General features: G+C 42.1%; 1 protein-coding gene across 6 annotated transcripts in view; it reads left to right on the forward strand.

Annotated features, from left to right (window-relative positions):
- CWH43 (cell wall biogenesis 43 C-terminal homolog) overlaps positions 1-12,573 on the forward strand; it is an 81,405-nt gene that overhangs the window by 37,861 nt on the left and 30,971 nt on the right. For all 6 annotated transcript variants that reach the window (XM_051831574.3, XM_089325416.1, XM_089325415.1 and 3 more), the window contains 2 exons: positions 7,764-7,843; positions 11,693-11,798. In XM_051831574.3, the coding sequence (XP_051687534.3) occupies positions 7,764-7,843; positions 11,693-11,798 (186 nt within the window). The remainder of the gene's footprint in view (positions 1-7,763; positions 7,844-11,692; positions 11,799-12,573) is intronic.

Genomic DNA, 12,573 nt, shown 5'->3' on the forward strand with positions numbered 1-12,573 from the left:
GCATATAGGTCCTTGTAGTAATTTCTGATGATTCTTTTTATTTCTGTGGTGTCTGTTGTTATGTTTCCTTTTTCATCTCTGATTTTATTGATTTGGGTCTTTTCTCTTCTTTTTTTAGTTAGTTGGGCCAATGGGGTGTCAATTTTGTTTATTTTTTCAAAAAACCAGCTTCTCGCTTGGCTGATTTTTTGTAGTGTTTTTTGGATTCAATCCTGTTAATTTCTTCTCTGGTTTTAATTATTTCTCTTCTCCTACTAGATTTGGGTTTGGTTTGCTGCAGTTTTTCTAGGTCCTTGAGGTGCGCTGAAAGCTCATTTATTTGGTACCTTTCCAATTTCTTGATATAGGCACCTATTGCTATAAATTTGCCTCTCAATACTGCTTTTACTGTATCCCATAAGTTTTGATATGTTGTGTTGTTGTCTTCATTTACTTCCAGAAAGTTTTTGATTTCTCTTTTGATTTCTTGAATGACCCAGTGTTCATTCAGGAGCATGTTGTTCAGTCTCCATGTGTTTGCATACTTTCTGGGGTTTCCTGAGTTGCTAATTTCCAGCTTCATTCCGCTGTGGTCTGAGAAGCTGCATGGTATGATTCTAATTCTTTTAAATTTGCTGAGACTTGCTTTATGGCCTAGTATGTGATCAATCCTAGAGAAGGTTCCATGCACTGCTGAGAAGAATGTGAAGTCTGTAGATGTAGGGTTGAAAGTTCTGTAGATATCTGTTAGATCCATTTGGGCAATAGTGTCAATTAAATCTGCTGTTTCCTTGTTGATCTTCTGTCCGGATGATCTATCTATTTCCGAGAGTGGAGTATTGAAGTCCCCCAGTACTATTGTATTGGAATCTAAATCTCCCTTTAAGTCCCTTAACATATCTTTTAAATAGACTGGTGCCCTGTAATTAGGTGCATATACATTTATAATAGTTACATCTTCCTGTTGAATTGAACCCTTAATCATTATATAGTGTCCCTCTTTGTCTCTCTTAACAGTTTTTGTATTAAAGTTTATTTTGTCTGATATTAATATGGCTACACCTGCTTTTTTTTTGGTTTCTGTTGGCATGGAATATCTTTTTCCAACCTTTCACTTTCAGTCTGCTTGCCTCTTTGTTAGAGAGATGTGTTTCTTGTAGGCAACAAATAGTTGGGTTGTGTTCTTTGAGCCAGTCAGCCAAACGGTGTCTTTTAACTGAAGAATTCAGACCATTAATGTTCAATGTGACTATTGATACGTAGTGACTTTGTCCTGCCATTTTCCCGGAAATATTTTCTAGTATATGCTTTGAGCTTCCCATGCTCTTTTACTGGTAGGTGTTCTTCCTTTCCCTTCTTTCATATTGATGGCCGTGTTTCTGTGTTTCTGAGTGTAGCACATCTTTAAGTATCTTTTGCAGGGCCGGATGAGTGGCCACAAAGTCCTTCAATTTCTGTTTGCTATGAAAGGTCTTTATTTCACCTTCATTCACAAATGAGAGCTTGGCAGGATATAATATTCTGGGCTGGCAATTTTTCTCTCTTAGCACCTGTGCTATGTCTCGCCATTCCCTCCTAGCCTGTAGTGTTTCTGATGAGAAGTCTGCTGTGAGTCTGATTGGAGATCCTCTGAGAGTAATCTGACGTTTCTCTCTTGCACATTTTAGGATCTTTTCTTTATGTTTCACTGTGGTAAGTTTAATTACCACGTGTCGTGGTGAGGATCTCTTTTGGTCATGTTTATTGGGGGTTCTATGAGCTTCCTGTACTAGGATGTCTCTGTACTTCTCCAAACCTGGAAAGTTCTCTGCTAGTATCTCACTAAAAAGGCCTTCTAATCCTTTCTCTCTCTCCATGCCTTCAGGAACTCCTAGAACTCGAATGTTGGTTTTTTTAATAGTATCCTGTAGATTCCCAACAATATTTTTTAGATTTCTAATTTCCTCTTCTTTTCTTTGGTTTGACTGTATGTTTTCCTGTGCTCTATCTTCTAAGTCCGATATTCTCTCTTCTGCTTCACCCATTCTGTTTTTAAGGCTTTCTAATGTGTTTGTCATTTGATCTATTGAGCTCTTCATTTCATTTTGATTTCTCTTCACTATCACACTTTCCTGTTCTACTAGTTTCTGAGTTTCATTTTGACTCTTCCTTAAAATTTCATTTTCACGAGAGAGATTTTCAATCTTGTCCATTAAGGATTTCTGTAGTTCAAGGATTTGCTTTTGAAAACTTCTAAATGTTCTTATCATAAATTTTTTGAAATCCGTATCTTGCATTTCTTCTATCTCATCATCTTCATACTCTTGGCTTGGGGTGTTTTGCTTATTTGGAGGCATCATAGTGTCATCGTTGATCTTGTTCCCTCGATTTCTGTGTTTGTTACTCGGCATAGTTAATTCTTCTTGCGTCACTGTGCGTTTTTTTTTTATTTTATACTGTGTCCGTGTTAAGTGGACTGCCTGCTGATGGAGGAGCCTTGGAGGCTTGAGATGGGTGTGGCCTGAGAGCTCTGCCTGGTTCTTCCTCCCCTTCCAGCGCCGATGTGTGGACTCGGAGCCCTGAACGTCCCAAGTCTCCCCGCTGTTGTCTGTGTCTCTCTTTTTTTTTTAAAGATTTATTTATTTGAAAGTCAGAGTTACACACAGAGAGAAGGAGAAGCAGAGAGAGAGAGAGAGAGAGAGAGAGAAGTCTGCCATCTGCTGGTTCACTCCCCAGTCGGCCACAAATGGATGGAGCTGTGCCGGTCCAAAACCAGGAGCCAGGAGCTTCTTCCAGGTTTCCCACGCAGGTGCAGGGGCCCAAGAACTTAGGCCATCTTCTCCTGCTATCCCAGGCCATAGCAGAGAGCTGGATTGAAAGTGGAGCAGCTGGGACTTGAACCAGCACACATGTGGGATGCTAGCACTGTAGGCGGCGGCTTTGCCCACTGTGCCACAGTGCTTTTTTTTCTTAAAAAAGCATTTATTTTATAAATTTTCAAGTATGCAACCCTAGAGTTTAATGAACCCTCATGTAACCTTCATTCAATTACTACAATTATCAACATTTTGTTGATATTATTAACAACAATCTTCTCTATCCTTTTTTGGTTAACTACTTTAAAGTGAAGAGTAACTACGCTTGGGGCCAGTGCTGTGGCGTAGCAGGTAAGGCTACCAATTGCAGTGCTGGCATCCCATATGCATGCTGGTTCCAGTTCCAACTGCTCCACTTCTGATCCAGCTCTCTGCTGTGGCCTGGGAAAGCAATGGAAGATGGCTCAAGTCCTTGGGCTCTTGCACCCACGTGGGAGACCCAGAGGAAGCTCCTGGCTCCTGGTTTCAGATCCGACTAGCTCCAGTCATTGTGGCCTTTTGGGGAGTGAACCAGTGGATGGAAGACCTTTCTCTCTCTCTACCTCTGCCTCTTGGTAACTCTGACTTTCAAATAAATAAATAAATCTTTTTTTAAAGAGTACTCTTTAAAGCAAATCATTTCAAGCATAAGTACTCTCTACTAGTTGTTTTAAAAATACTCCACTTAAAATTATTTATCTGTTTTCTTATTTATTTGAAAGGCAGAAAGAGAAATCTCCTATCCACTGGTTCACTCCCCAGATTCCTGCAAAACAGCTGGGGCTGAGACAGGCTGAAGCCTGCACATTAGCAACAAGCTGGAATCCAGAATAAAGCTGGGTCTCGAACCCAGACACTCTGATATGTGGGTGTCCCACATATGTCTTTGTATTAGTTTTATTTTGTTTCTAACATAGGTAAGATGATTTAACAGGTAGAATTCTCAGAATACACTGTTCTAATAATTAAGACTGTTCACTCCATTTCTTCTTCTTCTCTTTTTTGGAGATTAAATATACTAACATTTGGAATGTTAATGAATTAGAGAGTCCAACATGAAATTAGTCTGCTATTCAATATCGAATTCCTTTAACATGGACCATGATAAATAAAAATGATGTGATGAATGATGTGATGTATAGGAAGTGAATGGGCAGTTACTATGTAGACAAAGATATATAAACAATGGTCTCCACCCTAAGGACTGATACTTTATTAAAGGAAATAAAATATTATAGTGTAAAGAGATAGAAAACAATTAAGAAGCTATATAAATGTTTAATGTATTCCTAAAATAAATGTCACAACACAGTAAGACCATTATATAAAGACATTTTTTTTAAAGATTTATTTATTTATTTGAAAGTCAGAGTTACACAGAGAGAGGAGAGGCAGAGAGAGAGAGAGAGAGAAAGGCCTTCCATCCACTGGTTCACTCCCTAACTGGCCGCAATGGCTGGAGCTGCGCTGATTCAAAGCCAGGAGCGAGGAACTTCTTCTGGGTATCCCACATGGGTACAGGGGCCCAAGGACTTCGGCCATCTTCTACTGCTTTCCCAGGCCATAGCAGAGAGCTGGATCAGAAGAGGAGCAGCCAGGTCTCGAACCGGTGTCCATATGCGATGCTGGCGTTTCAGGCCAGGGCTTTAACTTGCTGTGCCACAGCACCGGCCCCATATATATAAAGACTTTCATTTATGTTTCATCCTGATTTGAAAATATCCTATTTAAATTTAGGATGAAGTAGGCTGGTTCCGCGGCTCACTAGGCAAATCCTCTGCCAGCGGCACGGGTACCCTGGGTTCTAGTCCCTGTTGGGGCACTGGATTCTGTCCCGGTTGCTCCTCTTCCAGTCCAGCTCTCTGCTGTGGCCCAGGAAGGCAGTGGAGGATGGCCCAAGTGCCTGGGCCCTGCACCCTCATGGGAGACCAGGAGGAAGCACCTGGCTCCTGGCTTCGGATCAGCCCAGCGCTGGTTATAGCGGCCATTTGGGGGGTGAACCAACGGAAAAAGGAAGACCTTTCTCTCTGTCTCTCTCTCTCACTGTCTAACTCTGCCTGTCAAAAAAAATTTTTTTTTAGGATGAAGTTTTTTGGTGTGTGTTCTTATGTTTTGGTATGTACCTTTATACCAGGATCTAGCATTTTTTTTAAAAGATCTATTTTATTGGGCCGGCGCCGCGGCTCACTAGGCTAATCCTCCGCCTTGTGGCGCCGGCACACCAGGTTCTAGTCCCGGTCGGGGCGCCGGATTCTGTCCCGGTTGCCCCTCTTCCAGGCCAGCTCTCTGCTGTGGCCAGGGAGTGCAGTGGAGGGTGGCCCAGGTGCTTGGGCCCTGCACCCCATGGGAGACCAGGAAAAGCACTTGGCTCCTGGCTCCTGCCATCGGATCAGCGCGGTGCGCCGGCAGCAGCGCGCCGGCCGCGGCGGCCATTGGAGGGTGAACCAACGGCAAAGGAAGACCTTTCTCTCTGTCTCTCTCTCTCACTGTCCACTCTGCCTGTCAAAAAAAAAAAAATCTATTTTATTTATTTGAAAGGCCAAGTGAGGGGCCAGTGTTGTGGTCTAGTGGGTAAAGCCACTGCCTGCAATGCCAGCATCCTATATGGTTCATGTCCTGGCTGCTCCAGTTGCCATCCAGCTCCCTGCTAATGTACCTGGGAAAAGCAGGAGATGGTGGCCCAAGTACTTGGGTCTCTGCCACTCATGCAGGAGTCTTGGAAGAAGTTCCTGGCTCCTGGCTTTGGTCTTGCCTACCCGTGGCCATTGCAGCCATTTGGGAAGTGAACCAGTGGATGGGAGATCAATCTCTCTTTCTCTCTCCCCCTCTTTCTCTGTAACTTTTCCTTTTAACTAAATAAATCTTAAAAAAAAAAACTTTATTTTTTAAAGCAGTTTCAGGTTGACAGCAAAACTGAGTGGTAATCAGTGAACCTAGTTAACAAATCACCATTGCCCAAAGTCCATAGTTTACATCTTCTTTTGCTTTTTCATTTTCTACTCTTTTCTAGGTGTATTTCTTCCTCTCTTTCTTCTCGATTTCTTTTGTGCTGGTTGGGCTTTCACTTCCCTTTTTTCTTATATCCTTCCTCCCCAGTACTCTTTGCAGTTTGAAAATATGCCTTCACTTTTTATTCTTTTAGTAATTGCTAATTTTAGTCCCAGCACATTGAGGGTACAGCTCCCCTGGCTTCCAGCTTCTGCTTCTGCTGTGGAGAAGTCATCGGTCAGTGTACCTTTCCTGTGACTTGTCTGTGAAGGTAACCTGTCTTTTGTTTCTGTTGGCTCCTAAGATTGTTCTGTTATGGTGTTGTGCAGTTTCACCAGGATGTATCTATTTCTTCCCCATCTTTCTGGGGAGTCTTCGAACTTTATGAATCTAGAGAGTGATGTCTTTTATAATGTCTAATTCTTCAAAAACTGCCTCTTTCCCATTCTTTCTCTTTATTCAGTTTTGGCTCCAGTTAGATAAGGGTTGGACTGTCTTGCTTTGTTCTCCATCTCTCTCTCTCTCTCTCTCTCTCTCTCTCTCTCTCTCTCTCTCCCTCTCTCCCTCTCTCCCTCTCTCCCTCTCTCCCTCTCTCCCTCTCTCCCTCTTTCCCTCTCTCTTTTAATTAGCCTGCAACCTTTGAATGGAGTCTCAAGGAGCTTTGGATATATATTTTATTTATTTATTTTAAATTTTCATTTTTTGTAAAGATTTATTTATTTACTTGTAAGGCAGAGTTACAGAGAGGCAGAGGCACAATGAGAGGTCTTTCATCCACTGGTTTACTCTCCAGATGGCCACAACAGCTGGAGCTGTGCTGATCGGAAGCCAGGAGCCAGGAGCTTCTTCCAGGCCTCCCATGTGGGTGCAGGGGCCCAAGCACTTGGGCCATCTTCTACTGCTTTCTCAGGCCGTAGCAGAGAGCTGGATCAGAAGTGGAGCAGCCGGGACTTGAACCTGTACCCACATGGGATGCTGGCGCCTCAGGCTGCGACTTTACTCACTATACCACAGCACCAGTCCCCTCCATGTCTCTTAATCTCTTTGATATTTTCTATCTGTGCATTTTTGTGCCACCCTTTGCATTAATTCTCTATTCAGATTGTACTGTCCTGTCCATTGAGTGTCTAATTTCAATTATTATAACTTTTTAACTTCTAGAATGTTTGCTTTCTTTACAAATATTCCTGATAGTTGTAGTCTCATGTTCCTTTGTAATAATTTTAATACTTTTATATTTCTTTTTTTAAAATTTATTTTATTTATTTGAAAGACAGGGTTACAGAGAGAGGTAGAGACAGAGAGAGAGGTCTTCCATCCACTGGTTTACTTCCCAGATGGCCGCAACGGCCGGAGCTGCGCCATTCTGAAGCCAGGAGCCAGGAGCTTCTTCCGGGTCTCCCTCATGGGTGCAGGGGCCCAAAGACTTGGGCCATCTTCTACTGCTTTCCCAGGCCATAGCAGAGAGCTGGATCGGAAGAGGAGCAGTCGGGACCAGAACCAGCGCCCACATGGGATGCCGGTGCTTCAGGCCAAGGCATTAACCCACTGCGCCACAGCACCAGCCCCCTAATACTTTCATATTTCTAAATATCTTAAGCCTACTTATTTTATGCTCTGATCCCGAAGGTTCCAATATCTGAAGTCTTTGTGGGATTGAGGCTGCAGGGTTTTTCTCCCCTGCTGGCTCCTGCTCATGGAGATTTGTTTTCTTGTGTATTTTCTGATTCATTTTTTACTTTAAGCTAATGGTCCTGGGAACATTTTTAGGGAAGATTCTTTGAAACCTAGATTTGAAGTAATACATTATGTATGCATGAACACATGAAAATTAATCCAGGAAATAGACATTTTCACTTTGCACAAAATTCTCAATGAATACATTCAATAATTTTGTAAAAATTATTTTTAAAACAAGTTTGGTTTCTTTTAAACAATTGGTTTTTATTTTTTTCTGTTTAGCTTTATGGCTGCTTGTTGGTGTGGGGCTGTTGGGATTAGGGCTACGGCAAAAATCCTATGAGAGAAAATTGGGCAAAGGGGTGAGTACTTAAAGATTTTGTAATAAAATTTTATAATAATACATGTGTATACATATGTTTGTATATCTTACTGTTTTGACTGGATACTAGGCCTGCATCTGATGGCTTCATGGCCTCTGTCACATGTTGATAGCACAGTGGCATTATTTTATGAAACTATTTCATAGTGGGCTTCTCTATACTTGTTAGTAGATATTACTGAAGATAGCAATGTGAGATTCTTTGTCTTAAGAATAGTCTCACAGAAACTTCTTGATTTTTTCAAATTATGAGTAGTTTGTATAATGATGGGTCACAGAATATTTCCTCTCTTTTTTCCCTCTTGCTTTCTACAATTTTAAATATTTTAATGTCCTGTTCTCATCTAGAAGGGTAGGCAGAAAGAAGAATAAATCATTGTAGCACTGGACTTTCTATCTGTTCTAATAAAAATTTCAATGTGTTTCATTATGCAGTCTGGGTTATAGTTTTGACTAACAGAATTTGAGAATTAACTTTAAACTTTTGCAGTCTTATTTCTGGGAGATTTTTCTTATTAAATTAAAAGCTATACTGAGAATGGAGAACATGCTTCTCTCATTTATCTTTGTATCTCAGTACCTGACAGAATGCTTGGCATATTTTTAAAACTCAGTAACTACTTCTTAATAAATAGTCCACGATCTCGTGTGCCGTCTAATTGTTAGTCACTATTATAGCTACACTGTCAGAACAGCACACTTACTATCAGTTAGGAATTCTTTTTCAGAGGAGTCATATGAACTGGATTTAATACCTATTTCATTCTTTTGTTCATTTATTAATTGACTAATTCATCCATGCATGTGACAATTGTTGATTGAAAGTCCCTCTATGTGCCTGGTGCCCAGGATACAGAAGTAAACAAGTTGAACAAGATCCCTGCTCTTCCAGAGGTTGCTGTCTAGTAGAAAAAGACAGTATTCAGAGGAACAAATAAAGACTATAATTTTAGATCACGTTGCTATAAAGGAAATAAGATTATGGAGTAGAGAGTGACTGGGTCTGAGTGTATAGAGAAGGCTGCTTTGAGGAGGAGCCACTTGAAATGAGACTTGAAAGTTGAGAAGCAGCCCACTGTTCACAGAGCTGGGATCCGGGCCGAGTGTGGTGTGTTTGAGGTACATCTGGGTGACCAGCATGGCTGATGATGGTGGAAGATGAAATTGGAGAGGAGGGGGAAGGCCTCTCCAACCACAGTGGCCACTCCTGGTTTTGATTTGCTGTGAGTGGAGGCCAAATGTCTCAAGCAATAGAGTGAAAAAAATTGATACACGTAAATTTGGCTGCTGTGTGTGGAGTGAATTATAGGGGACAAGAGTATATATAAGGGAATAAATTCTTAGAAAGAGATAAATTCTTAGGGAATAAATTCTTAGAGATAGATAAGGGTGTTTTTTGTGGGGGTGTGACAGTGGACTTGGAGAGAGGTGGATAGACTCGGGATATATTTTGAAAGTAGAACTGACAGTTTTGACTGCTGAGTTGGATTTGACTGGATGAGGAAAAGGAAGGAATCAGTGGCAACGTCTATGTTTTTGACTTGAACAACTGGATAGTGAGAGATGGTTTTTGCTGAGATGGGAAGCTTGAAGGTATAACGGGTTTGGAAATGGTGAAATCCAGACTTTTTTATAGATATGCATATAAGGGTACTGCAAAACCTTAATGGAGCAGTGCGTGAGTGCTTAGTCTAGTGGTTAAGACACCCATCTCCTACATAGAAGTGCCAGGGTTTGACTCCTGGATGCAGCTCTTGACTCCAGCTTCCTGCTAATGCAGACTCCGGAACGCAGCAGTGAAGGTTCAGATAATTGGGTCTCTGCCTCCTGTGGGGGAGACCTTGGTTATGTTCCTGGCTCTTGACTTTGGCCCTGGCCATGGTGGGCATCTTGGGAGTGACCCAGCAGATGGGAACTCTTTTTAAAAAATAATTCATGGAAAAAATAGAATTAAAAGATGATTTTATTTTTGTGCCAAAATGAAACTGATGCATGATTTTTCACAATATGCATTTCTTGGGGCTGGTGCTGTGGCACAGTAGGTTAATCTTTCGCCTGGGATGCCTACATCCCATATGGGCACTGGTTCGAGACCCAGCTGCTCCTCTTCCAATCCAGCTCTCTGCTATGGCCTGGGAAAGCAGTAGAAGGTGGCTCAAGTCCTTGGGCTCCTGCACCCATGTGGGAGACCCAGAAGAAGCTCCTGGCTCCTGGCTTTGGATTGGTCCAGCTCTGGATTGAGCTTGTGGCCATTTTGGGAGTGAACCAGTGGATGGAACACCTTTCTCTGTCTCTTCCGCTCACTGTTTGTAACGCTACCTCTTAAATAAATAAATAAAATCTTTTTAATAATAATAATAATATATATTTCCATCAACTTTTTTGAAGCCCCTCATATAGTTGTCTGAAAAAGCATAACTGGATGGATCTAATCATGCCTCTTGATGTCTCTGTTGATGGTTCCATCCTCATCTTACAACCTTCACAAAGATGAAATGCCTGGCTTACTGATGGTAGGACACACACAGACCTGGTTAGTCAGATACTGCCCCTTCTATGCAAAGGTGTATGTGCTTATCCTCTCCCAACCTCAACTTGTATGGTTCAGTTTGTCTGTTTTAGATATGGTCACAGACTTGGTTCAAATTCAGCTATTCTCTTTCACAGGGGCCCTGTCGTAGATCAGTAGGTGTTTGGGATGAAAGGTTAGAGTTGGGCATTCTCTGACTACCTCAAGGGCCCCAAAGAGGAGCTCTTCAAGGGGGCTGTGCTTCCTGGCCTTGGCCTCGCCTAGAACAGTAGGGATGTAAGATTGTCCATAACTAGGTGAGAATAAGCTGGCCACTTTATAAATACAGTAAAGGCCTCTCTACTCCTTTACATGTGACTACAGGGATAACCACTCTCCTGAGAATGGTTTTTAAAAAGTAATTTTCGGGGCCGGCGCTGTGGCACAATGGGTTAACGCCCTGGCCTGAAGCGCCGGCATCCCATATGGGCGCCAGTTCTAGTCCCGGCTGCTCCTCTTCTGATCCAGCTCTCTACTGTGGCTGGGAAAGCAGTAGAAAGTGGCCCAAGTCCTTGGGCCCCTGCATCCACGTGGGAGACCCGGAAGAAGATCCTGGCTTCTGGCTTCAGATCGGCACAGCTCCGACTGTTGTGGCCATCTGGGGAGTGAACTATCAGATGCTCTCTCTCTCTCTGCCTCTCCTCTCTCTGTGTAACTCTGACTTTCGAATAAATAAATAAATCTTTAAAAAAAAAAGTAATTTTCAAGCATTTCCTTTTACTGTTACTACGTATAATAGATCCCTAGACAATATTGCTTTTTCTAAGTTTTTAACTTTACTTAAGTAACAGCATCTCACATATATATATTGCAGCTTTTTAAACATAAAAAAATCATCTTTGCGAATTTCATCTGCATGGAAATATGTTGTCCTAATTCATGTTTCAGTACCTTGTAGTATCACATTATATGTATGTGTCACCATTTCTTTTTCTACAGATGGCCAGCTAGCTTATCTCTAATGTCTTGCTGTAATAAACAAAGCTTTGTATAAGTACTTTCCAAACGTCTCTTCTAATGTCTTCAATCAAATGTTCTACCACTGAGCTGTACACCCGTTCCTTCTAATTGCTAAGTTTAACCTGGAAGTTCACAGCCTTATTATGATCGTACCATATAATAGAAATCTCCTTATTTTTGTGAATTAAATGCATGCAAACGTCTAAGGAAATTTCTTTACCAAAAAATGAAGTTTGGTAGAAAAAGGTGGATAAAACTGTCCATTGTTCCCAGTCATCCTAAATTACTACCATCCCGCAGGCTCCAGCCAAGGATTTCTCTGCTGCCATCTGGCCTTTCCGGTTCGGGTACGACAATGAAGGATGGTCCAGCCTGGAACGCTCAGCTCAGCTGCTCAGGGACACTGGTGAGTCTTACGGGAATTTGCTCCAGGTCTTGAGAAACTACTACTGTTGCTTCTGTTTCCAGCAAGATCATAAATCACAGGAGGAGGGCTTGCTGGGTCACAGACTCATCCTGAAAAGGCTTTCTTTGCAGGGCAACTGCAGGGAGCCCAAGCGGCCGTCTCACATCTGTCTTTGTTTGACAGCAATTAATCCAGTTGGTTCTGAACACCACCACATGCCAGCTGTCTGCAGGGACTCTGGTCATGCTGTTTCTTTTTAGAGATGCCTCTGCTGTTAGCTGCTGTCACTCAAGGACCCACTGTTGGGGACCAGAAAATCATTGAATTAACAGGCAGAATGGGTCCGAGTGAGGCTCATTGTGAAGCAAACTGCAGCCTGAGCATCCATTTTATTTTATTTTATTTTGTGTGTGTGTGTGTGTGTGTGTCCTGGGGAGCTCATCTTTATGTGAAGCATCTTCTAAATTTTGTGAGCATTTGATTCTTGAATCAGCAACGTGAAGCAAGATCAGTGAAGGGTTGAACTGTTCTTGTTATTCTTTTTTTAAATTTTTTTAAAAAAATTAAAATTTATTTTTACTTGAGAGGTAGAGTAACAGAGAGAGGGAGAGATAAAGAGAAAGGTCTTCCACCCACTGGTTCACTCCCCAAATGACCACAATGGCTAGAGCTGGGCTGATCCGAAGCCAGGAGCCTGGAGCTTCTTCTAGGTCTCCCATGTGAGTGCAAGGGCCCAAGCACTTAGGCCATCTTCCACTGGTTTTGCAGGCCATTA

The sequence above is a fragment of the Oryctolagus cuniculus genome, chromosome 2 (assembly GCF_051225735.1).
Source record: "Oryctolagus cuniculus isolate XC-2025 breed Fujian yellow rabbit chromosome 2, ASM5122573v1, whole genome shotgun sequence".
In the NCBI taxonomy this organism is placed as follows: domain Eukaryota; kingdom Metazoa; phylum Chordata; class Mammalia; order Lagomorpha; family Leporidae; genus Oryctolagus; species Oryctolagus cuniculus.